Source organism: Carassius auratus, chromosome 5, assembly GCF_003368295.1.
Source record: "Carassius auratus strain Wakin chromosome 5, ASM336829v1, whole genome shotgun sequence".
Lineage (NCBI taxonomy): Eukaryota > Metazoa > Chordata > Actinopteri > Cypriniformes > Cyprinidae > Carassius > Carassius auratus.
Window position 1 is genome coordinate 1,481,822 of NC_039247.1, and position 27,636 is coordinate 1,509,457.

The window sequence follows — 27,636 nt, forward strand, 5'->3', positions numbered from 1 at the left end:
GACCTTCCATAGAAACACATCGACTCAGCATTTGATTTCATATTTGAATTGTATTCTAAAATATCTTTTAAGTTTTCAGAAGACAAGAAAAATAACAGGAAACAACATTTCCGTACACTGAAGTTTAATGATGACAGAGTCCAGCTTGACAAACTCGCCCGAGCAGAACACGTTACACACACACACACACACACACACACATTCATTCACACGTTACACACTCAGTATCATAACACCTTTCTGTCCAAACACAGAAAGAGGCCTGCTTTATTTACCCATAATAATTTAATATTCAATAATCATACATGTGGACTAGTCTCTAAAACAGTGGAAGCACAATTTGCATAAATGCACCACAAAGACACGGGACTCACTTAAGATACAGTATGTCCATGACAAACTCTTAAATAACGGTAAATATTGTCTGTTTAGTGGGTCTTACTAAGACTCCCAGTGGATTCTGGGAAGATTTGGTGAGCATGTTGAAGACAGAAACATATTATTGATATTAGTACAGATGAAACCGTCTGCTCATGCCACAACATCAACGATCAGCAACACAGACTTTATAATCTTTAGAATTATTACAACACACGACAGATTCACAGTCCACGGTTGTGGAGGGGTGTGTTCGTATTCGACAAAACACCTGAACAAACTGGAATGATTTCTATGCATAGACCATCTTGAGATCTTAAATTACAGACAATAAAATCTTAGACTTGAGATATAGTTGCATAATCTCAATGCACAGGGACAGTTTTTCAGCACACATGAAAAATGTCCATTGGTGGCGTTTAAAGGTGCTCTAAACTATTTATAATATCCACTTTTTTTTATCTGATACGAAATCATTTGTGGCTTGATTGATGCGGTGGAATCAATACAAATAGCTTACAGCACCTTCAATCATATGCAGCTATGTTCAGAATATCATACTACTGCTATTATTATATAGTATGCACACCATTTACAGATCTGTATGAACACCCAAATTACAGACTACGTTTGCAAAAATTTGTACATGTATCAGACTTAAAAATGCAAAAAGAACTAAATTTAAACATGCAACGAGCCGACAATGTTGCATACTACTGTTTAGCATTGAATAGTGCACTTCCACATGCTATTTGTTAAGAACAGTAAGCAGTGTATACTGTATAGTAAGTATATACAGTAAGCAAGTATTAAATTCTAAACATAGCCTTTGTGTGGAAAACCATCTGGACATGATCATTCAACAGTCTTCAGCATCAGTCTCTACTCGTTTATTAACTCAGTTGTAAACACACAAGCATCTCATCCAGCTCGAGGACGTCTGTTCACCCTGAAACAGCACTTCTGTGTTTAAAGTGACACTCTCTAATTCAATCCAGCTCCACCGAAGGCTCAGATTCACTGATGAATGAATGATTTCTGAGCACAATCACTGAGAGTGAACACACGTCCTCGTACTTTACATCGTCACAAGGTTTGCACTGCAAGAAGATCCCTACTTTAGTGCATTTTTCAGGGTTTCCGGTAGCTGAACTTCCTTTTAAATGGAAAAAGAGACTAAAATAAGGATTGTTTGCAGTGTGGGGAATAAATGGCTGTGGAACAGATATATACAAAGAGATATTTTGAAGAGCAAATAGTTTCGGGTCCCCTTGAGTTTCACAGTACTGTTTGTCCAAACTATGGAAGTCAATGGGACCCGAAACGGTTTACTGCTTCAGAATATTATCTTTTGTGTTCCACGGAAAAAGGAAAACTGGTTGGAATCGACACGAGGGTGAACTATCCCTTTGACGAGTTTCTTTTAGGTTTGATGGTCATGATAATGATCTCCACAATGAGCTTGAAACTGGTTTCTCAATCCGAGGATGCTGGAAACATCTGGAAGGTTTCTCTTGTGCTGGTGGGTTTGGGTTGTTTTACTCGACGGGGAGGAACAGAAGAAGAAATGATGCTAAGGGTCGCGTGGAGAGAAGGGGCGAGAAGGGTCACCTGTGTTTGACCGGCTGAGCATGAAAGCAGAGAAGAAGAAAAGACAAAGAGTGAGCATCGAGGCGAATTAAAGCAAAAACTGTCCTCAGAGTCACACAGAGGGAAGACAAACCCCACGAGTCCTCTTTACCAAATTCAAACCTCTACATAACTTCCATTAATACAATACATTTCAGTATCACACAATAATTCAGATCTTATTTATTAAGAATCATGAAGACATGTAATATTGTTGCCACACAAAGTATTTGTTCACTAAAGTCACGCCTAAAATGTCTAAATGCGATTCATTTTATCAAATTGATTAGCTTTTTAAAACTTTTCAGATTATTTTGGAATCTCTGTATTTTATTTAGATTATGAAATAATTGCTTTTAATATATTTTTTTTAAGTCAACTGTATGTTAACATGTATAAAGACTTACAATTAATACTATAAAATGTGTAAAACGTTATTCTGGAAAATATATACTAACATTATATCATTTTTTTTTACTAACTTTATTATTTTAGTAAAAATAATACATTTTAAATCTTATTTTCGATCATATTTATTTATTTTCCTAGTACTCTCGCTCTGGAATACTTAATTTTGATTGGTCAATCATGTTATTTAATATGCCTGAATAATCAGCGCTCATTTATTATTATTTAATGATTCCCTTACAATAATAAAATTTTAACAAATAAAGTGCAACAAAAATATATTTCACTGTAACCTTCAACAAAAACATTTTATTTTCAATCTTCACTCATCTTGTATCACTCCGCTGTCCCGCTTTGCTGCGTTTCAAATTTGGCGCCATCTTGCGTCTCAAACGGTTATTGTTCGGTTAAAAATGCCGTCAGTGGATTTTTTGTTGTTATTTTTATGGAGACAGTTAAAACTTTTGACATTTTTGTTTGTTTTAAGTTGGAATTACCTCAGAGACGATGGAGCGCACGCGAACATGTGTGTTTTCTACGTAAGTCCGGTTTAAATGTCATATAAGGAAACATCAGGGGCTTGTCTCGACTCGACAACAGGTAAGACTCGGATTATTATCTGCCGCCGTGCAGTAAACAACATTATCAACTGTCAAACAAAGTGTTTAGTGATTTTAAAAGCTGATTTAGACTAGTTTAAACTCGGACGTGTTTTGCTTTAGTGATGAGCGCTTTCAAAACACTAAAGTTACTACATAACTAACGTTACTTAACTACTAGATTCGAATCTTTAAATATGAATCAGTGGTTCGAAGTCATTTGATTCATTACGAACGTTTCGAAGTGTCGATGAAAGATATCGGTGAACACATGAACCAGTGTGTCATGTTTTACTGATCTAGGGTCAGCTTTATCATTTAAAATCACTGTTGATGACGTATGTACGTATGTACGTGTCTCTAATAATCATTCTGACCAAACTTTGATAAATAAATAACAGAACACAAAATATACACATACTTAATATTGAATAATTTGTAGACTAACGTATATTTAATTGAGTAGCATTACACATAAAGAACCAGCAGGTGTCGCCAGCGTGCACTGCGAAAAAGTGAATCATTTTATGAAACACATGATTCAATTGAATCAGTTGTGTTTTCCTCATAACACCCATGACTCTGTCACTATCGAACGTCATGACATTTAGACATTTAATTGTGGCTTAAGTGTAATTTATTTTATTGTTGACCATTGTCATTTCCGTCAGTGACTTTCTTTGCCTACATACACTAAGAGACTCGTGATTCAGAGAGTGAAAGACTCCTGTGTAATAATGACTGTGGAACTATGGGAAAGTGTATTACCCTTCAGGGAGTCTGGTGTCGTCTTCTGGCCCGTGAGCTCAGGGACCACTGCAGCCCGACACACATACGAAACAAAAACAAGAAGAGCCAAAGTAATGAACAGAAATACAGATGCACATGAGCTCATTCCAGAAGATGCAGTTATCACGAGACTCCAGATCACACTTTGGAGAGATAATGCATCCTTAAACAGCAGGAAATCAAGCATTTGAGAGCCAAAAGAAGCTTAGAGAAACAGAACGTAAATAAGAAATGCATTTATCAAACCCTGTGCTCATTCATCTAACTTTTCTAGTCAAGCTCATTCTTTAAGTTAAGGAGGATAAACAGTGATGTTAAACTCATCAACCAGCTGTCAAAGAGTTTGAGTTCATAAAAATGTTGTGTTGTAGATCTAAGTTTCCTAAATAAGGGCTTCCAGCTCTCAATATTCCTCAAGTATGTGTCCTTTTCTAAATTTTGGTCTGACGATGACAGAACTATGTGAAATGAAAGGTTAAACTGTGACAGAGGGTTGTAGAGTTGTATGATGTGTGTGAGTTGAGGAGCAGGAAGGGGAGGAGTTCTGGTGGAGTGGGCGTGTCTGTCCGTGTCTGTCCTCGCTGTCTGTCACAAGGTTTGGGAGGGGCTAATAGTCTAAGAGGGAGGAGTCTGTGGGTCGGTTGGGTCGAGTAGGTGATGCTGGGGGTCGTCGGCTGCCATGGAAACACAGAGAGAAGATGGATGAGTAACACACACACACACACACACACACACACGGACACAGCAAACATCCAAAAAATTATGTTCATTAAACGTGAAAGAATTTCGTTCACATGAGAAAGGATAAATATTTTGCACTGAGTAATTTTCTCTCATTATAGAGTTCATGAAAGTAACAATACAGTAAATTACTGAAAGCAGCATCATTCAGGATATTTAATCTCATAGTTTTGCCAGTGTTATGAATCAAATATGTCTTTTCATTATATTAATAACTTTTTAATAGAATGTATTTAAAATAAATTCAAACTTTATTTATTTATAAAAAAAAAACTGAAATTGCATTTATTAAATTAAATTTTACTTATTAAAGTAAAGAGATTAATTTAATGGTAATAAAATTAATTCTACAAGAGATAACTAAATGTGTGTGTGTGTATGTAATATATATATATATATATATATATATATATATATATATATATATATATATATATATACACACAAATCATTATTTAATAAAACAAATTATACTTTTTATTAAATAAAAAAAGATAAATATATTTATTTAAAAAAGCAAAAGAGCATTTTTGACATTAAACAAAATAAAGAAATCATTTCAGTAATAGTTACATTTCAAAATAAATAATTAAAAATAAAATATCTAATTATATTATTATTAATACTTTTCAATGAATACAAATTTTATAAATGATTGTTTATTTGTTTGTTTATTAAAAACAACAACAAATAAAACGGTTTGATCAGTATTGATCCTGTGCAGACAGAGACATGTTTTGAAACATGTTCAACAGCATTCAGAGATCACACCGTGACAGAATGAGATGCCATGAAGAGACAAACAACATGGACACTTCACCTTTGACCCCACTGTTCAGTTTCACCCAAAAGGTCACATGTGCAGCATTTGACTGGATGTTTGTAGTGGTTTTTTATAAAGAAGGATCATAAATAACGAGGGCAAAACTGAAATTAAACAAGTGCACAGGATTGTAGAAGGAAAGGGTTTTCAGATCTTAATAAATTAAATAAAACTGAAACCAAATCAACCCGATGCACACATTCAGAGAACTGATGTAATGTTTGAACATTACAGAGTCTGTTCTGAGACCTGCTGTCCATCTAAACAAAAATCACCAATCAGCAAACAAGGTGCAAGCTGGGCAAAGATGTGATTGGCTGTCGGAAAGATTTTCACATTCAGTAATTTAGATCTGCTATAAACATGTAGAAGAACATTCTGTGTTAAATACAACATGACATGCTGTGGATTTACCCCAGATAATACTGTAACTGAGTCCCTCAGTCTGTCAATAGAAAGCCAACTGCATGTCTCAGAGCTTCGGTTGCATTTAACCAGAACATTCCCATTCAAAGTGTTTATGTCTTATGTCAATTAAAAGCGTCCCATTAGATCATCTCTGGACTGTTGTATGTGTGTGTGTGTGTGTGTGTGCGAGGGTCTCAGAGACAGTGGGTCATGCAGAGGGACGGGGAATGGCAAGAGAGAACCACAGACGTACCAGAAGTGTTAGTCCTCATTGGTCACTGATTGTAATTCTGTGAAAAATGATCAATATCAGCAGAAGGGGCGGAGCCAGAGCGATGGGAGGAGCAAGAGAAGGATGAGCGAGACACACACAGTTAACATGGAGGAGACAGAAACATCAACACTTCTCCAATCCAAGCTAACCAGAGACTGACGTCCAAAACCTCTGTCTGAGGATTTAACAGCCAATTATGAATTTCAAAGCATCCGCAATAAGTCATCTTAAGCCATTATGGATTTTTTTTTTCAAGTTCAGAGGTTTTGCAGATCATATGCAAATAATTTATCAGGGACTTCAGCGTTGAAATTAGGATTTATTCCGGGTCAGAATGAAAGGTGTGTGAGTGACTGCTGGGATGTGTGTGTGTGTGTTGCTGCCAGGATGCAAGCACTTTCTGTTAGTGTTAGAAAGAGTCAAATCACACGCAACAGAGAACAAATTCAGCAAGGAAAATAAATAAAAGCAGAAACATCCCTCCGGCCGTCCTGTGGACAGTTAGTAAAGCGTCTGAAGTGTGCTGACGTGATCCAGACATTCATTCATGAGATATGCTGCTGACTGTTAGAGCTGGGTGATATAGTTCAAGCGCTCAAATTAATTAGATTTATAAGCCCTTTGATGATGTTTTGATGTACCATCATTTCAGTACCATTTAAATTTAGGGTATGTACGATATTTTCTGAAATAAATGATTACTTAAATTTACTACAGATTCACTACAAATGTATACATTTTTATGTGTTTTTAAAATATAAAACTTCATTACTTAAACAACTATTTAAAATATTTTTAAATGATAATTCCTTTTCCAAGGAGGCAGTAAATTGATCAAAAGTGACATCAAGAACATTTATAATGTTACAATGTGAAATAAATGCTGTCCTTTTGACCTTTCTGATCATCTGTGAATCCTGAAAAATTACATTTGTCACAGTTTCCACAGAAATATTGTGCAACACAACTGTGTTCAACACTGATAATAATCAGAAATGTTTCTCAAACAGTAAATCATCATATTATTCTGATTTCTGAAGATCATGTGACACTGAAGACTGGAGGAATGATGCTGAAAATACAGCGGAGCATCACAGAAATACATTACACTTTAATATAATATTTAATATATTCACATAGAACAGTTTTTTTTAAATAGTAGTAATATTTCAACATTGGTAAGCATAAGAGACTTTCATAGACATTAAAAATAGCTCCCAAAACTTTCGAATGGTAATGTATTTATGCTAAAACATTGTAATATATGAAAAATGCCATCCAGACATTCCTGTCATGAGAAAAGGAGGAATCCAGAATCTAGTCTAATGATCCAATCTTTGAAAAAACAAGAATATTTGTCAAAATCTTCACAGTGTTAAACTCATTGTGAATGTTTGTTATATCACCCAGCTCTACGGAGAACACACAGTGCATCTAACGGTTTAAATCTGTAACGTTTGAGCGATCATAAGTGTTAAAAGCAGCATGCCTGACTGTGCACATCTGAATCTGATCTGATGACACTTTGATAAACACTTGCTGAGTTTCAGTGATGGTTGCTAATGGTTTAAACACTGGTCTGGTGACAGTTAACTCACCCACACCACTGCACTTACTCCAGCGGAAGAGTCTCACATTACACGGCTAAGAGCAAACACATCTTATTATATGACTGCAGGACTAGAGAGATAGCTAGTATTCTTTGAGTGTTTCTGAATGTTTCATGGACACTGTATATCATTTCTGCTGCTCTAGCGACACCAGACAGAATTGGCTGTCTTCCATTGGTTGGACAAACATATATACACCTGCTGTTCGCTACTGCTTTTGGTGCTAGCACTGCAGAAATAACACATTTTTAAGCCTCAATCTGAGTGCATTATGATTGTTTTCCAGCACACATACATCGTTTCATTAGCAGTTTCTACTGTCTGAGGTAATAGAGTGTCACCTGGGCACGCCGGGAGGAGCACGGTTAGGACGGGACGGGACCTGAGGGGGGGGCCCGCCGAAGGGGTCTGGAGAGGCTCCTGGGCGAGAGGGAACTGGTGGCCCTCCGGCTGCAGGGGGCCCCGGGGCCGAGCCACGAGAACCTGGGCGTGCAGGAGGCCCCGGAGGAGGGGCCCGTCTCTGAGGGGTCGGGCTGGCCGCCGGAGACCTAACAGAGAAATAGTGTTACTTATTGTTACATTTTTTCTTAACTTTGTCTCTTAACAAACTTATCTTTATTTGCCACTATACTGTTTTGCGTCACATTATAAAAGTTTAATGTAAAGAGCAACAAAGGCAGTGATTAATCAGAAATTAGCTAATCATGATTTTGTGGTGGCCGGTGTGCTCATTTCACACTGCAGCAGCAGGTGGCGCTACTACACCATTCTGTTACTAAGAATTTGCAGTGTATTAATAGATATCAGTTGTTTCAAACAACTGGTTTGAGGTGGCTGGTTCTGACATCATGAATAGGCCGAACTGAACTGTCCTCTCAAAGAACATAGCGATTAATATTCATGAGCCTAGCATTTACCCAAACAGGAAGAGTAAATTAAATACACAATGTATCTGTAAGAGCTGTATATAAATAATTATTATTATTATGGTTTATAATAAAGTATTTAAAGTACATATTCATTTTGGTATAGGATATAATTGTACTTTATGAAGGTTTACTACTTTAATAAATTAAATATAAGAATTATTATGATTTACAACTTAAAAAAAAAGTGTTGAGCATTTAAAATCTCACTGACATTCTGAAGACCTATCTCTAGATCAAGACTGAAGTCATATTTCCTGGATTAGTCCATCAGTTTATCTGTGTGTGTGTGTGTGTGTGTCCTCTGAACGCACCGTCCTCCGGAGCCCGTGCGCTGCACCTGGAGCCAGGAGTCGTCCACAGGTGGAGGCAGAGAGGTGGTGATGGTGGTGGTGCTGATGTCCCCGATGATGTTGAGTGCTTCTCTGAGCGCGTGGTACATGCGTAGCATCTCGTCTCGCCGCTGCGCTTGTTCGGCCGACTCCTCCATCAGTGTGTTCTGATCTCCACACGAGTACAGCTGAGCCAGCAGCTCCGCATTGATGAACTCCTTCGTCTGAGACACAACACACTCACTCACAACACTGTTCTTCAGGACGATAGTCAGCGAAATCTCAGCTTTTCAAATTTAGGGAAATCTAGAAGTGTGCATTTGTGTGTGTGTTTCATACTTGATCCTTCAGGTTTTTATGGCTCATACTGTCTAATACAGTGAGAATACGGAGGACAAACCACTCAGTTTTATTCAGAGACTCAAAATATGAATTTGGTGCAGATGCTGATATTTAGCCGGATTATAATGAAATTTTTATCTTGATGATCTTTATAACAGTACAGGAGATTCTGACATTAAGTTGTTCAAATGAAGTTCTTAGCGATGCATATTACTAATCAAACATTACATTTTGATATGTATATATATGGTAGGAAATTTACAAAATACATTCATGGAACATGATCTTTACTTAATATCCTAATGATTTTTGGCATAAAAGAAATATTTATAATTTTGGCCCATACTTAGTATACATACATGTATTGTTGTCTATTGCTCCAAATATACCTGTGCTACTGATGACTGCTTCTGTGCTGCAGGGACTCATATAGGACTGTCTTAGTTGCGGATATTTAATGAATCAACCCTTGTGGGGTTTGAAGTAACAACCTTTCACCACTTGAGCAGCTTACATTACTGATCATCAGATGCATGATGGTCTTGGGCATCAGGTCTCGTACGGTCTTGTTGACGATGCTCATGTAGGAGTCCACCAGGTTTCGGATGGTCTCCACCTGCCTCTCCAGCTGAGGGTCCATGGAGTGCATGAAGTTGTCCGACCCGTTCTCGTCTCCAGCGTCGCTCTACAGACAAACACAGACACAGTCACACAAACACAGGAGACGGCAATGCAAAAGATTCATAAAAAATCCAAACGCTATTCAAAGCTTGTACCTTTTCCTTCTCCTAGAGCGACGCCACGGGACGCAGCGTGAGAGAGAGAGAAAAGCATTTTGAGGTGCAACACATCTATGTATCCATTCATACTCACATCTGATGAATCTGAACACACACCACCACGCGCTCAGGATAGACGCCGGCACGCATGAACGACGCTTTCCACCCGTCCACATCCTCCTGGGTCTCACAGGCCAGCTCCAGCTGACGGTAGTCCTTATACACGTTCCTGTCAGGGCATTACATGCATTAGATTAGTCTTTAAAGTCTGGAGATATAGAGTGATATTTAGATCTGCTCTACTGTTAGAAACATCACAAGCATCGGGATTTCATAAATATCGGCATCTGCACCAAATTCATATTTTTGCTCAGATTGAGTCAATATTATTCATTTTGTTCCCAATGAAAACCCTGGTTTACTATGTAAATGACAAATGTTAAGCTTTTGTTTTAGTTTTTTTTTGCGATCATAATTAAGGATTATGACCTCTGACCTTTGCTCAGTGTTGAACAGGGCAAAGATGTGTTTGCTGGACATGAAGCCCTTCTCCACGTCTCTGAGCTTCAGGTTGTCCACCTGCAGCATGTACTTCTTCTCTTTCTCCTGCGGGGGGCAGAACAGAGTTTACTGAGATTAATGAAGTGTGTTCAGCGCCTTTCACATGCTGACTGTGAGTGTGTGTGTGTGTGTGTGAGAGAGAGAGAACTGTGTATATATATGTATATTGAGCAGAGTGATTTTAGCCTCCGCCACATGCGGCTGGAACTGATTAGAGCCGTCAGAGCTAAAATAAACCGTCAGGGCGGATGGTTGATGGCGTAGTCTGAAAGCTGACTGGTGCACCACAGCCGTCTGGCTGGCCGTCAGGGGCCCAGAGCCCGGGGCCCGGCCCCGTATATTCCCCTGCCCACCAGAGCGAGCACCGCGCCCTGCCGTAACGCCCGTAAAAACACACCGGCCAGCTGGAGCGGACGAAAAAAGAACAGGACACGTGATGCTTCCCGCGGCGGAGAGATTTCTGATTGGTGCTCATGAGATGTCCTTAAATTACATAGATAAAAATACTTAATGATAATAAGCCTGTTGATATAAAATAAAATAAAATGTAAAATAAAATAATAATGTAAAAGAAAAAAATCATCTAGTTAAGGCAATTTTTTCAAAATTTTTTTGTGGTTTAATCTGAAGTACAAAAAAAACTAAAGCTAAAATAAAAATCAATAAAAAACTATATAGACCAAAAAAAAGTTACAACTTCAAAAGTATACTGAAAATGCTCGGAATGAAAAAAACATTATGGATGGAGTTTTGAGTTTGAGTTCATATTGAGACTCTGGGGAAGATATGCACAGTTTGAGACAGTTTCTGAAACTCTGCAGGATTTAATGTGATCACATTTGGGATTTTTTTATTCTGTGTTTCCACGAATGTCAGGGGTTTTCCGAGTGTTTAACGTGTGTCCGCTCGATCAGGTGCTCATGCCAGCTGGAACTGATGCTCATCAGATATAAAACATACCAGCTCTTCCACACACACACTCGCAGCCGCTCAGTGAGTCACACTTTTCCTTCTCCTCAGCCAGATTTTGGGAAGAGAGGCTTGATGAGAGGATCTTCTGGGAGGAGGATTATATGAGAGAGACGAGTGCAGGGAAAAGAGGAAACAGAGACGTTAGAAAGATCATGTCTGCGCTCTTAAAGGAACAACGCAGAGAAAAATGAACATTCAGTCCTCAATGACACAATGGTGTTTTTCGGATGAATTGTTTCTTAAAAAAACAATTCATCAAAATTATTTACTCACTAGTACAAACCAAAACATGTACATTATAATGAAATATATCTGGAAAGTAGCTTATCACAGTGCTTCACTTTTTCCAATATTTTGTTATGTTACAGTCTTACTCCAAAATGGATTAAATTAATTATATTCCTAAAATTATAACAGGTTAAGAAACTATATGTAACTATATTTAACCTGTAAAAATGTTGGTGAAATGAAATGGTTGTAAAATCGTTTTGTTTCTCTTTTGTCCAGCATTAGTGCAAACAAAGTAAAGTTAATTAAGTAATTCAAAACTATGTTAATTTTCTTCATTTCTTTTTAAAATTATATTTATTCATTTATGTATTGAAGGATGAAAAGTGACCCAGCAAAAAATAAATAAACACTAAAATAAATAAAAGGAGAGAAAAAAGACCCTCGGAGCCATATATATACAGAGCAGCAGACCACAGCGCTTGCGACTAACCACACACACACACACACACACTCACTCACACATACACTCACACACACACACACTCACACACACACACACACTCACACACACGCATGGAAGTCATCAGAGGGTGAGAAGTCAGACATCAGTGTATATCAGTTGTGACCTCTGACCTCCGCAGCTCTATAAACGCACACACACACACACACACACACACACACTGAATGATTCTCCATATGCTCTTGTAAAGTCTCAACGTCTCTGGGTCTTTAAAGCCTTGAATCTCTGGAAACGTGGTGCTCTTGGTTTCAGAGCAGAAATCTGATCTGTCTGATCTCCCACAGTGATTCCAGACAGGAAGTTGTGTTCGCTGATACTGAGAGCCAATCAAACGAGGATCTAAATAACCTGCGGCTGTAGACACGCAGAGTCAGATTCACAAAGCATTGCTCTTATTTGGTAAAATAATATTCTGTATTCCCACAATCGTTTTATAACAATGTTTTCTCTCTGAAGCCTACCTCTCTCATTCAGGCATGAATCCAAATGTTTACATGAAAAAGTGTTCTGCTCTGAATCAGGAGAGAAATCTGCACAGATCAAGCAGCGTTTAAACAGATCTAAACTAATCTGTGAGAGACAACAGCAGATGCACTTTTTCACTGGAGGAAGTGTTATTATGGATTATAGACTCTATGTGTTTGAGTTAAAATCATCTTAATGCTGGATGTGTTTCAGGTTTTGTCTTCTCCAGATGTTCACTGATGGACTGGAGTGCTGTGGATTATTGTGATGTTTTTATCAGACTCTCATTCTGACGGCACCCATTCACTGCAGAGCATCCATTGATGAGACATTTCTCCAAACCTGATTTAGAAACAAACTCATCCTGATCTCTGATGAACTGAGGGTGAACACATATTCAGCAGACTTGGGTGAACTATTCCTTTAAGATATTTTTCATGAATCCAAATCAAGAACGTAAATAATCACTTTCTAAGAACATTGCACCACTCAGATCTTGCTCTTTCATTACACACTGGACATGTGGACCACAGTTTGTCCAGATCTATCTTAAAACTCATTTCAGTTAAACTTCATTTCTGTTCCAGATGAAACATAAACTAGATCTCATCAGAGATGTTTCCTTCCTATGTCCAACCATCACCATGGACAGAACTGTGGATATTTTCCATTGTTTTGTTTTTGGTGTGACTAATACCAGCGCAATTATAAGAGCGGAGGAAGTTCAGACTCGATTCATAAACACACTTCTCACGCTTGACTGCGGCCCGCTGCGCTAATCCAAACAAAACTGCTTCACAAGCACACTTTTGAGACACGTCATGTCCAAGTTCAACCATCAGAAAGACACTCTGCATCATGTAGAGCGATAATACTATCAGGTGTGATCATATGTGTAGAACTAAACCAAAAAATGAAGCGGTTTGTAATGTGTGTGTGTGTGTGTGTGTGTGAGAGAGAGAGAGAGAGAGAGACTGAAAAGCGCTGGTGTCTTGGTTTTGCATCAAAGGCCAGAGAGACGCGGGGAGGCATCTGGGAGCAATAATGCCGCTCTAACCCCTCATTACCAAAACGACTGCGCCTTGAGCCAAGGCCAACAGCAATTTTCAAAATGCATGTTTTTTTTCCCCTCTTTCTGTTTTTAATTCGCCGAAGAAAAAAAAGGCACCGCGTCATTTTGCAGAAAGATCCCTCATCCAGCTTTGACATCTACGAGCATTTTTTGGAGCGCTAAACTAGACACTACTCCACAAGCTCCTTACAAGAAGTATCTTGAACAGAATTCTTGTTTGATATAATTTGGTTTTAATTGTCAGAGCAGTATTTATCTGGGGATATGTGGGGGATAGAGTTTGTAAATTTAGATTAAATAACTAAACTAAAATCTATGGATTTCCATTTCCTCAAAATTACAGGTTTACATCTTACAATTCTGACTTCTTGTATAAAAGTCAGGATAATAAGATACAAATTCGGTATTGCAAAATGTAAACTCTGAATTGCGAGATACAAAGTTAAAATCTCACTCTGCGTTTGTTCAGTTCAAAAGAGTTAATAGTGGAAAACTTGGCAACATCTTATTTATTGTAATTAAAATGTAAAGAGATGTAAAATGCAAATAAGTAATGTAAATCTGAAATGACATTACAGTGTGTTTGGGTTCGCAGACAGAAGGGAAATTTGAGCGTGTCGAGCCAAAATGAACTGAACGTACTGAACTCTATCATTGCCAAACTCATAAAGAACATGAATGTTCCCGACAGCCGAGAGAAGTTTAATGAGAGGACGATGGTGTGTTAGCAGTGAAGGGAGGTGTTGCTTTTCTGGTAACGTTACTTCACAGTAGCAGTGAACACAGTGTTGAAGTTAAGCGTCTCAGGTGCAGGATTACAGAATTGACATACTCTCAGTGCTAACGGAGAACTGCATTAGAGTTGCATGGGTTAATTTGATTCAAAACCACACTGACTGCTGAATACAAATACACTCATTTAAAATACAACTTTTTTTAGACAGAAAAAAATGCAAATGTCAAATTTAGATGTCCAATTCAACCAATTATGGCATGCAGTTAGATAAAAAATATTTTTGTTCATGTAAATTGATCCTGTTTTCCAGTTAAAATAAAATTCCATTAACATTTTTTCTAAATAAATAATAACATGCACTAATGTGATACGTTTTCCTTTAATTTTAAATGTAAAAAATATTAAAGCTTTTTCTTTAATGATTAATTTAATAAATATTATGCACTAGTGTGTTGAATCTCATATAAAAATAAATTTGATGTTCACGTAAGTTCAATTCAATAAAACATTTCAAAACACTTTCATGTGCAATTTCCAGTTAAAATGTAAAAAAAAAAGAAGAAAAATAAGAATGTTATAACCTTAATTTTCAGACAATTTTTTTGTGAATTTTCCAGTTTAAAATAAGTAAATGTTTTTGAAACTGTCCACAGAGAGAGTGCTGAGCCAGCTCCCCGCCGAGGCGTTTCTGAGTCCTGCTCGGCTCTGAGAGGAGAAACCGTAGCTAAAGCAAACACGGTCACCACCCAGAGCACCCGCCTGTGACTCACTACCCACAATACATCACTGCAGAGCTGGACAGATGGGTGGAGATTAACTAGAGAACAAGAATCTGAAGTGAGTCACAAACGACCTGATTCTTACATTTGCTCAAAAAAACGTGAGCACCGTTTATTTGTACAAAACCTTAACGAGCAACAAAACTGTCGAAAGGTTTACGCATTTCTGTTCTCACGCACTTCAGAAGCATCACTTTTACTCATGTTAAGACTAACTGGAAACGGTTTTGTATAGTGAGGATTAAGGTTTTTGCTCCGTATCAAACATGTTCTGATTCAACGCCACACTGACTGCTGCACTCACATAAACCACATCGCAAATAAAACCACTGTGAGATGGGGGGATGCAAAAAAAGTGATTTTTCTTTTTTTCTTTAGTTTTTTTGCTCATATAAATTGATCTAGTTTCCCAGTTAAAATAAGATCCTTTAAAAGTACAAAAAATTCTGTCATACACTAATGTGTACATTTGTTAAAGGATGTTTACATGTGAAAATTTCCATGATCATTTTACATGAGAAAAAAAAATAATTAATGCCATTTCTTTCAAATTATTAATTAAACAAATCTGACATCTAAAATGTATTTAATTTGGATTAAATTAAGCATGTGAATGTTCTCTGCTAAAATAAAATATAAAAAACATTTACAATAATTAATCACAGTCAGTGATATTTTAAATTTGACATCTATAAGACTTTATAAAAATTAATGCAATGCTTTTAATTCTTTATTAATTTAATTTAATCAATGCACTGTTAAATTTGACATCTAAAATCGTTAAATATATCTTGTTTTATAGTAAAAAATATTCTGTAAATAATTTTAAATACATTATTTTAAATACATTTACTGTAAATAATCCCATGCACAAACACAGCCAGATGACATGCACTGAATACTTAGTAGGACTGTAGTTTATCATCTTTATGTAAACGTAACTAAGTGCACTAGTAAGATGAATTAACTTAAACAAGAGCAACATCTGTAAGAAGTAAGAAGCGTCCCCTGACAGCCAGCTGTGGTTCAGAATTATATGCGATCTCTCGCTGGTCGCCGTCACCTCCCACATCAAATCTGGTCCTGATTTCCACCCAGTTACGTGGTGCTTGGGGTGGGGTGGGGGGGTGATTGTCCAGCATAAAGGCCTCTTTATTCACGCCGGACAGGGAAAGGAAATCGGCTTCAGAAGAAAAAACACGCCAGCACACCACAGGCCCGCACATCTGGAGTTATTACAAGCCCGCCGTCTTGCCAAGAAACTCCGACATTCCTGCAGCGCTACAAAGCCATGCAGCCCCCCCCCCCACACACACACACACTCGAACACGCTACATGCACCCCGACCCCCTCCCCGAAATGACACAACACATGCAGAAAATGAATGCGCTTCACTTCCTGTTGACCTTTGACCCCCCACTTCCTGCCGACTCCCCAAAAAGCAGAAAAGCCAGACAGAGGCGGGAAGGAGAACGAAGCCCCGCCTCTTTCTCCTCTCTTGCTCCTTGGCTCTCTCACTAGTAAAGTTAGTTAACAGTCCAATGCCACGTCAAGCCTGCGAGTCACTGCAGAGACGAGGCGCTCGCCCACAGATGCTGATTCCAGAAGATGTTACTGGACACACTTTTATGATTTATTCGGGAACACGGAATGATGGGGAAGAAGCGACGGTGAGGATGAAGATGCACACTGAGAAACACTGGGAAAACTGAGATCAGCACTGGACAAACAGCTGGACTCATGCTGAAGAGGAGGATGAGGTGCAGTATCTTCATCTTTAACTGAGGAATCTAGAGTTTGATGATGTGTTCGGTTATTATTACCAGCTGATCTGATGTTAAACACACAGCAGAACTAATGCGAGAGCAGACGAACGTTAAAAACCATCAGCCGTGATGAAGATTATTTCAGAGGTCAGTGAGGGCAAAAGAGTGTGTGGGATTATCAAAGTCAAAATGATAAATGTATCACTAAATAACCAGAAACACAAAGAGATACATGGATAAATAAATAGACAGATTAAAGTATGTTGATTTAATAACTTAATATATGTATATATAGACACTATAAAAAAAAGTGTCTCAAAAAATTTGTTAAATATATTTTATAATATATTTTTTTGATTACCAGAAACATGCTTAAGTACTACAGTTTATTATGTTGATAAATATATATATGTGTGTGTGTGTGTGTTCAGTGTATAAAAGTCTGATGAATTATTAATCAGTTCGTACTAAATCCATGTACCTTCTCTACCGTGCAGCAGCAGAGTTTTAGGGAATTTCTATGAGAAACATGAAACCGCAGGGAATGCATCATCACTCTCCACAGGAAACAGGAAGTTTCCAATCAGAACGCATCATCATCTGTGTGTCTCACCTACACGATCTGCCTGTTTCAGACTCCATCACAGTCTCTTCAGACGCCCGTCCCGCCTGCCCAGTGTTCAGACTACCTGTTCAGGAAGTAGTGTTTGTACAGTAGTCTGCACATTGGTTAGGCTGCACGGGGATGCTCGAGACGGTCCGTCGCCATGACGACTCCAGAACACATCGCCATGACGACAGCAGATCATGACACTGATGTAATCAGCGTGGAGTGATGTCAGAGAAATAATGAAATGCAAAATAAAGTATGAAATGATACCAACGCAAAGTGTGGAGTGTCACTTTATCTTAACAATTCACCGTGATGATAGACTACAGACACTGTCGAGATATGAAGCTGAGATATGAAAGCGATTTTTTTTTCTTATGCGTATTCATCTGGATCTGGTTAAATAAAATAAGAGAGATGGAGAGAGTCAAAAGATAAAACGGTTTCTCAATTGGACTCATATGAAGATCTTCAGGCTTGTCTTTCACACGCTCTCAAACATCCAGACACACGAAAACCAGATAAACATGTTTCCACTTAAGTCTTTTCCTGGATCACAGTGTTTTCTGATCCGATGCCTTTACTTCTGCTTTCACACACACACACACACACACACACACACACACCACACACACACACACTCATTCACTCACTCGCACACACACACGCACACCCACACACAAACTGTAAGTTGTAAATGTAGGAAACGTGTGTTTTGAGTATGGTTTTATTTGAGCACTTCACACTGCATCTTAAAAAAATGCATAATGATGAGATGCTGGAAAAACAACAATGCAACGGACAAAGAAACTGTCTGCACTCAAAAAAAAAAAAATAGTGCAGAAACAATTTCCATTCCGATACGGGAAGTAACTCGTTAAACTGAATGTGAAATCTTGAAGAAGAAAGACTGAAATAGTATTTTCTTGTAGTACATACTCAACATATATACTTTTACAGTGTGTTTGATGCATATGTACAAAGAATAACAATAAAAAAATAGCGTCCATCGCAATTTAAATATAGTTTGTAAACCAAACTGTACTCAAAAGTGAGTCAATAAATAAATAAATAAAACAAATACATTTTAGCAATAGGTTTGGATTATTTTAAATTTTCATATGTCCTCAGTGTGTGTGTGTGTGTGTGTGTGTTTGTTTCAGTACTGTGTGTGTGTGTGTGTGTGTCTGTGTATGTGAGTCTCTGTGTGTGTGTGTGTGTGTGTGTGTGTGTTTGATTGACAGGCCTTTGAGGCCATCGAGAGGGTTGCTGGTTCATATGCGTCCAGTTTTTCTTCATTCATGTCTTTTGTGATTCGCTGGTGTGATGATAGGAAGCAGATTCAGTATCACCAGCGCTGCCCGCTTCCCCTAAACCCCCCAAAACACACTAGACGACGAGGGAACTCACTTTGTGTAAAATTAGGTTAAGCAGAAATACATCTGCACTGAGATGTCAGGAGGAAGTGATGTCACTGAGACGCTGGTTGATCATTTAGACAGAGAGTGATGAGGGTCTCGACCCTTGTGTGTGTGTGTGTGTGTGTGTGTGTGTGTGTAGGTTTGAGACTCGTGTTCATCCGTGGAAGTGTTTCTGCTGCTTTCTGAGCTCATTAGTGACTGTTTTACTTCTGAGTCGGCCTGTGTTAGTTTTGGGGCTCTGAGTGCTGGGAAACCGTCATCGCCAGCCCACGATAAAATAAATAGACGAGAGAGAGTGTGTGTGTGTGTGTGTGAAGGAGACTTTGTGTTCGCAGACAGATGAAAGTGGACTGCAGCGCCCCCCTCGCTGTCTCTGACCCACATGCTCCTAGTTAGTGACCCAAACCAGCTAACCACACACACACACACACACACACACACACACACACACACAAATTTCTTTGAAAGTCAATGGTTTTATGAGGAGCAGTCCTCTCTTGGCGAGTGTGTGTGTGTGTGTGTGTGTGTGTGTGTGTGACAGGTCAGGCTCTGGTATGCACATGTGTGTGCCAGCTTTACCCGAGACGCCTACCTAGACACCACTTCAAAGTCGACATGGAATCAGAATGCACTATAAATAAACATGTTTACTCACTTTTATTAATCGAGGACGCATTAAATTGATCTAAAGTGACAGTGAAGACATTTATAATGTTATTTCTATTTCAAATTAATGCTGTTCTTTTGACTTTTCATTCATTCATCTAAGAATTCTAAAAAAATAAAATGTCTCAGAGTTTCCTCAAGAGTTTGAGCGACTGTTTTCAGTTTTTCTCGAACAGTAAATCATCATATTATTCTGATTTGTGAAGATCATGTGACACTGAAGACTGGAGGAATGATGCTGAAAATACAACGGAGCATCACAGAAATAAATTACACTTTAACACAGATTCACACAGAAATTACTTAATAATAATATTTCACAAAATTAAATCGTACTGTATTTTTGATCAAATAAATGCAGCTTTGGTGAGCATCTGTGTGTTAGTTTAGTATAACTAAAATAGTTGTATATTTTTTATTAATATGAATCATTTTAATTTTAAAGTTTTAGTTAATTTGTGTTTGAATTTTTTTCAAATTTTTAATATGTATATATAATTTTTATTTCAACTGAAGTACATTAAGTTCAACTAAATGAACATAAAAATTTTTACAATAAATACTCGCTCAAATAAGTTTATTTTATTTCAATAATGAATGTGTATATGAGGTTAACATGTTGTCCATTAACCCTGTTCTCTTCATATAAATATTCACCCCAGCAAGTGTGCCGATCAAAACGTGCTTGACCACTGAGTGTGACCTTTCCTTTCTGAAAGACTGAGCACGTGTGGAGAGCCGTAGCATCATCAGAGAACCGCTCTCGCAGGTCCTGCAAGCTTCATTACGCAGAAAAACCTTCCAGTGCTGGAAAATACTCCAGCCAAAAACACGCCAGGGGAAAAAGAGCGTCGAGTCAGCAGAAGCCTGCGAAACGGGACGGCTCCAAAATAACCCAATTGAGATCATTTCTTTTCTATAGCGGAAAACTGATATAAATAATTCCACATAAAAGCGTGGCGTTAAAGCTGAAGGGAGAGATGACTGGTGAGCAGCAGCCGTGATGGCGCCGCTGTTTGAGCGAAGCACACGGACGATTCCAGGCAGAGATCCAACGTAAATCAAGACGATGTTGCTTTAACTTTGAAGAGAATGATCAGTTGTGATGCGGTCGTGAGACTGAAGCCAGACAGAACACAGTTCATAAAAGCTTTGAGGTCTGAAGTGGGGCATTTTTTGTCATCTACTGTCTTAAAGTCACACATCTGCAGACACAAAACACGTCTCACCTCATCATCCTTGTACCAGGACAGAGATTCGGCCGTCAGGACAAACCAGTACTCTTTAGCGCCGCCCTTCATGATGCCGATGTTATTGATGGTCAGCCAGCCCTTCCTGATCACCTGAAACACATCAGCCGCCAAATACTGGATTACTGCTTACTGTACATTACAGTATATACTGCCTTCTATCTGTGTGCAATGATAAACACTTCTCAATTCAATTTAAAGCCTTAAAAAGATCTTAAATCAGAGCCGTGCGTGGCATTAAACCTTGCATGCATTGCAAAAAGAAGCATTTTTTAAATAAACATCCTTAAATCAATATAAATGTACTGGAGATGCAAAATAGAAAAGAAAAAGAAAGTCTTTTCTGTGAAATGCAACAAGATGAAGTTCACTGTATGCTTGAAACAATAACAAATATCTTTCAACGGGCAATGAAAGGTAGTTTTCTCTTTGATTTAGTTTTTCATGTTTGTCAGATATTTGTTCATTTTATCATGAACTTAAGTTTGAACAATTTCTCAAGTAAATGTTCTTTAGACACTTGAAAAATACCGAAGAACAGCACTTTTTTATCGGAAGCTACAGTAAAAGTTATTTCAGTTTTCTAGTATTTTGTCTTAAAAGATAATGGTGAACTGTGTTTATTAAACTTTGAATTAACAACTCGTTTACACACTGTATATGAGAGCACACATTTTCTTCACTTGAGTCTTAAAACGTCTTAAATGTCAATTTAAATACAGAAATACGTTGTATTATGTTATTATATGCTTCCATAGACTCGCTTCGGCCTCAAGTGAAAACATAAATACAGTACATCACTGGAAACCATTTAGTAATCAAATCTTTATGAAGTGAGCGCTTATAAAATGATAAAGCAACTTGTGAGATAATGTGAATTATTATATTATTTCTCTTCTGTTCTAATCATGAATTAAGTGAAACAAGTTCAATGACACATAAGACGTGTAAGACAATGAAAACGGTATTAAATGCTAACATTTTTATACTAAATATAATTTCTTAATTATTTGTGGGTGAATTATGGCCAGATATGTTCTTAACAGGTTCATCTCATCTTAACACTGAACATCAGAAAAGCTGCATGAAATACTGCTTGAATGAGTGTTTAGACTTAAATCTAGCACACGCCTGTGGCATGAAGAGAAGAAGCAAAGCAAACCCTCTGTAGTGCACACTATACAGTCATTACACATGACTGACATCTTCAGTGATGCCATGCAGAAATGAGTTTGATTGTGCAGCGAAAGCATCTTATGCAAGCGCTGAATACAGACTCACAGACACGCATGTGTGTAAGAGTCCAGTCTTGTGTAACACGTGTGCTTTAGACGACACACAGACGAGTCGACTTACCATGATTTCATCCTGATGCAGCGGAGTCAAACAAGACATGACAGAAAAAGAGAACGTGTCAGTATTGAAAACACAAGAGAGAAACAGCAGAGACAGAGAACAGCCCAGAGATATCTGACACTTTTCTTTTTTCAATGCAATACATCATCTGAAAGCTGAATAAACGATCTCTCCAGTGATGTGTGGTTTGTTCGGAGGACAATATCTGTCTGAGATACAACTATTAAAAAATCTGGAATCTGAGGGAGCAAAAAAATCTAAATATTGAGAAAATCATCTTTAAAGTTGTTCAGATGAAGTTCTTAGCAATGCATATTACTAATCAAACATTAAGTTCTGATATATTTATGGTAGGACATTTCCTAAATATCTTCATGATCTTTACTTAATATCCTAATGATTTTTGGCATAAGTCAAACTAAACTTGCCATGGGTTGATTTTCACTCACAGGTCAAAGGTTATTTTCTAAAGAAACGCCTGTGCTAGAAGCATCTGATTTCCATCACTAACACCAAGCCATATATTCTGCATTGATCTCCATCACCTCTCAAGCATCTGCTCATGTCTCCAAAACATCTACAGATCAATGCAATGATTATGATTACAGTCATCAAACACACACAAACATACGTCATGCTGTCACTCGCTGCCCTTAACAACTGATCTGAGTACAGCAGAACTGTGAGGAGACTTCATACAGCAGCTCAGCCTCCATCATCAGCATCTTTAGGGTCAACACTTCAGATCTGATCACACTAGTGAACACATAGAATGCTTAAATCAAGTGGTGACACTTTCAAAACACTGTGAATTTCAACAGATGCTAGTGAATATCTTAACCATCCAGCAGTAACCAGCAGAAACCAGTCTGGACTGGGATGTAAACACATGTAAACCCATCTCTTGCTGTTTCCAGCTGAACCGTGTGCAGAGTTAGTTATGTCTTAATGCTGATGATGGAGCTGAACACAGAACATTCCTGTAACATCTGATCTAAGATCAGTTCTAGAACTGAGAGAAGCATGAGAACAAACCTGGCCCTGGATCAGTTGATAAGGGCATGAAGATAAAGAATAAGAAACAGAGATGAAGAACAGAGAGATGCAGACGCTGGACACACATCAGATGAGCACAGAGAAATTAATCTTTAAATGATGAGTATGAAGTGTAATTCAGCCTCCTTCACCTGATTACCAGCTGCTTTCTTCTTGTTAATCTGACTGCTTCTCTGCTGCGCACTAAACAGGACAGAATTGAACTCAAATCAGCTTAGAATCAGTCACACACACACTACACAATACACACAGTCGCCAAAAGATTCCTTCACTGAGTATCCATTAATATTAATTATAAATAATAATAATAATATTTTATTCTAATACTGTATTTATTATGTTATATTATGTTAGTTATAATAGTAATAGTAATAAATATTATTTACATTAATTTAAAAAAATCTATATAATAACTATTTTTTAAATCATTTTATATAATTGATGTATTATTATTTATAATGAATATTAATGGTTTAATATTAGTTATAATGCTAATAATAATATAAAATAATAATGATTATATATTTATTATTTATAATTAATATAATTTAATGTTAGCAATATTATTAATAATAAAAGTATCAAAATTATTTATTGTATATTATTATATTAGTAGTTATTTATTGTTATTTATTAGTAATATTAACAGTTTAATTTTTAGCAATTATTATCGTGGTTGTTGTTGTTGACGTCCAGTGAACCGTGTTAGATGAATTACTTGGAGAATAATAAAAGTAATGATGTTATTATTGTTATTGCATACATATTATATTATAATTGTAATAATTGCTATTTTTACTATTATTTACTATTGCTTTTATATTTTTATTTTTTTTATCTTTTTTTGTTAAAAATTTGATTTTATGGTGGTAAGGGTTAGGGTTAGTTATTTTTGGGGTTACTCACTTGGCAAACCCGATGAAGTCCTCGTGGTTGGTGTTCATGTACGCCAGCTCGATGTCGATCAGCAGCAGCACCTGACACACACACACACACACACACACACACACACACACACACATACACACAAGGAGAAATCATCAAATCATCAGCTGTTTAAGCACGTGTCTGTGAGGATCTGATGCTACGCACCTGTTGTTTAGTGCGGCTCTCGCGGTCGCGGATGTGCTGCGTGACGATCCGCTCCATCTCTTCTCTCAGCATGGGATACTGGGCCAGCTGTGACACAATCACACACACCAGACCAGACAGTCTTACTACAGAATGAGCCTGACTGCAAAATAGAGACACCACCTGCCGCAAAGTCATTTTTAAAGTACCAACACACTATTAAACATGATCTAACATTAGATATGCATGCATATGTGGAGAAAACGAGCTGACGTTCAGAAACATACAGTATGTCACATGACTTTACATTTCAGTGCATCTGTGTAGTTATTGTTACTGTTCAGCAGTCACTAATTAACCGTTCAAAATAAGACTGGGAATGAATCAGCTGTGAATCATTTGATGTTGAACAGTGTAATAATATATGATGCAGATGCACTGGAACCTGTGGTCAGTGTACACACACACACACACACACACACCAGCAGAGACACAGGGATGCAGTGAACAGTGAAGCATCACATGATCAGGGATCAACAGTAGAAATGAGCTACAGGCGTAACAAACATGCTCTGAGATGAAGCTTACTGAGAACAAGCACATGCTGCACAAATGAGGCTCTTTTATATCATATCATAAAACCTGATGAAATCAAATGATTGTTCTGATAGTCCACAGTTCATCAGGCGCTAATGATATTTACTGGCCCTTGTGTCGTTACGAACACATATGATGCTCATGTTTTCTAACATTACAGGAGCATTTCTGAAAAATCTTCATGTCAAGCTCAGAAGAAATGACATAAAACCAACGGAATTAAAGTGTTGTCCTCATTTATGAATCAAGTTTAAATCAATCAATTCATATTGCACCTTGATGCATGCATGTGTGGATCAATCTCAAGCGAATGAGGACTTCAGTTTCTCACAGATGCTTTATAGGACTTGCATAATTGATATTGACTGCTGTTTTGTACTGATATATATATGTGTTGGTTTCATGGAGGACTGTTGCTGGAGATTCTTCAGAAAATCTCAAGGAAGAAAACGCCAATTTCTGGAAGCTGAATGTTTAGGCACAAAACTTTCAGTCCAAATCCACAAAAGACAGAATGCAATGTTGGAGGGGTGATGGAATGATAAAAGAGGAGAGAAAGAGTGGATGAGAGAGAAACAGAGATGTTCTGCTGTGATTGTTAGTCTGCTGGTGTAAGAAGATCTCTCCTGAAGCTTGTTCCATGAATGTCAAACAAAAGAGACTAAAACACACACGCATCCCACAGAAACTGGGCCAAAAACCAGGAAGCATGCATTATTAACACAAATTATATATGTGTGGAATTTGGATGAAATCTCTACGCTTCTTTAAAAAAAAGACACAAGTACTTAGTAAATGAAACTGACACAGACAAAATAAACCAGGATGTAAACTGAGTGGTAAGGATAGACCGATAGCTGCTGGACTGATGGATGAATCCTAGATCTGTTCGACACTTACAGCAGGATCTGACTAGATCCTCAAACAGACGACACTGTAGATCCCTACAGAGTTCAGAGATCTTCAACACTATATAAGAAATCACTGATAAACAATGGCCATCAAAAAAGCCTTTAATGCAGACACTGTCCTGAAGCACTGATTAAAAGAGTCGGTAGGATCTCATTAGCACTTGTATGGAAAGTGGGCTCATTCTATCTGTTAACTACAATTAAAACAATAAATAAAGCTGAAAAAAAAAATATATATATATATATATATATATATATATATATATATTCTTTTTTTTTTTAGCAAAAAAAATTATGCCTTGGCAACAAACTTAAAATAAGTTTAAGCTGAAGTACTAAAATTAATAAAACTAAATTCAAAATAAATTAAAGCTAAATAGAATAGAACAGGAACATAAAATATTAAATATACAGTATATATATATATATATATATATATATATATATATACTACAAAACACTAAAACAACAAATGGACAGATTCTAAAACATGAAAGTATCTACAAGTATTTACAAGAAAAATAACTTGAGATCAATATTTATGACTCTGTCCTCCTTCTTCAAATCTGAATCTGATATACTTCAACGATTCATAAACACCTGTCTTCAGCTGATTCTCAATCACACAAGATCAACTTCACAGGAGAGATGTCACAGTATCAAAACAATCCCACAATGCACTGCACTACACAAGCAGAATGAGGAGAAGCGATAAACGCAGCAGCGCTGAAGCTCGAATCATAACCACTTACAATCATTTACACACCTTTAATGTTTGAGTAAAGAGGTTTGGAACGAGTAAATGATGATAAAATGATCTTTTTTCTGTGCATTATTTCTTTAAACTATAAAAGACCCTAAAGCATCGCCACCTGCGTCCAAAGAGTAAAGTGAAAGTCCAGCTATCGGTCGATCCGTACGATACAGATAGACGAGGAACGGAGCTTCGTTCCGCTTTACCTTCTCACTACACTTGCGAATGGTGAAGACGAGTTCGCTCACGACCATATCTATACATTTCAGGCACGGCCCGTTTAGCTTTTGGATCTGCTTTTTCACTATGGCCTCAAAGGCCAGGTCGGGGGTGAACAGGCCCGTCCTGTAGAGGAAGTCATGGAGGAAGAGGAAGAGGAAGAAGAGAGAGGATGACAGACAGCACAGAGCAAAGAGAAGGCAAGTGATGAGACATTTGGTTTCTCCTCAAGCCGTTCGACAGAAGCTTCCAGAACACAGCTGAGCGAACCGAAGGCAGTCCGAGAGCTTCCCGAGTGACTCTTCATCAGATCACACTCGCAGGAGCACAGACCGCCGTCAGACGCAGTCCTCGAAACTTCTGCCTCTAGGAAACAGAGAGCGCAGGACGCTGAGGTCTGCTAGATGAACATCCTTCATCAGAGGACATCTTTACGCTTGGGTTCGGGATGCTGATGTGCTTTAGAGTTATGCTGGAAAAAATGAATGCTAAATGAATACTGTAAAGAACCTGTTCATTGGTTAGCAATGATGGTGCGTCGTGTTGAACAGGTGTCAAAACTTCCAGAAAAACTGATGAAATCAT

At 37.7% G+C, this 27,636-nt stretch overlaps 1 protein-coding gene and 1 long non-coding RNA gene across 10 annotated transcripts in view; one reads left to right on the top strand and one right to left on the bottom strand.

Annotated features, from left to right (window-relative positions):
- Positions 1-107: 107 nt before the first annotated feature.
- dnm1a (dynamin 1a) overlaps positions 108-27,636 on the bottom strand; it is a 47,243-nt gene continuing 19,714 nt past the window's right edge. Inside the window, exons 10-24 of one of the 9 annotated variants that reach the window (XR_003279921.1) lie at positions 27,039-27,177; positions 24,592-24,678; positions 24,406-24,476; positions 23,631-23,682; positions 22,444-22,455; positions 21,067-21,180; positions 10,535-10,644; positions 10,156-10,267; positions 10,036-10,047; positions 9,774-9,944; positions 8,900-9,141; positions 8,001-8,207; positions 6,029-6,065; positions 3,783-3,830; positions 108-2,003 (exon numbers count right to left, since the gene is read on the bottom strand). Coding sequence is in view for 6 of the 9 variants with exons in the window: in XM_026243641.1 (XP_026099426.1) it covers positions 4,411-4,477; positions 8,001-8,207; positions 8,900-9,141; positions 9,774-9,944; positions 10,036-10,047; positions 10,156-10,267; positions 10,535-10,644; positions 21,067-21,180; positions 22,444-22,455; positions 23,479-23,484; positions 23,631-23,682; positions 24,406-24,476; positions 24,592-24,678; positions 27,039-27,177 (1,402 nt within the window). In the remaining 3 variants the exon portion in view is untranslated. The other 8 variants (XR_003279913.1, XR_003279920.1, XM_026243676.1 and 5 more) reach the window with 8 other exon arrangements.
- On the top strand, positions 16,222-18,023 carry LOC113070397 (uncharacterized). The gene is made up of 2 exons (XR_003279922.1): positions 16,222-17,134; positions 17,776-18,023. It is a non-coding gene; the product is annotated as an uncharacterized LOC113070397 (long non-coding RNA).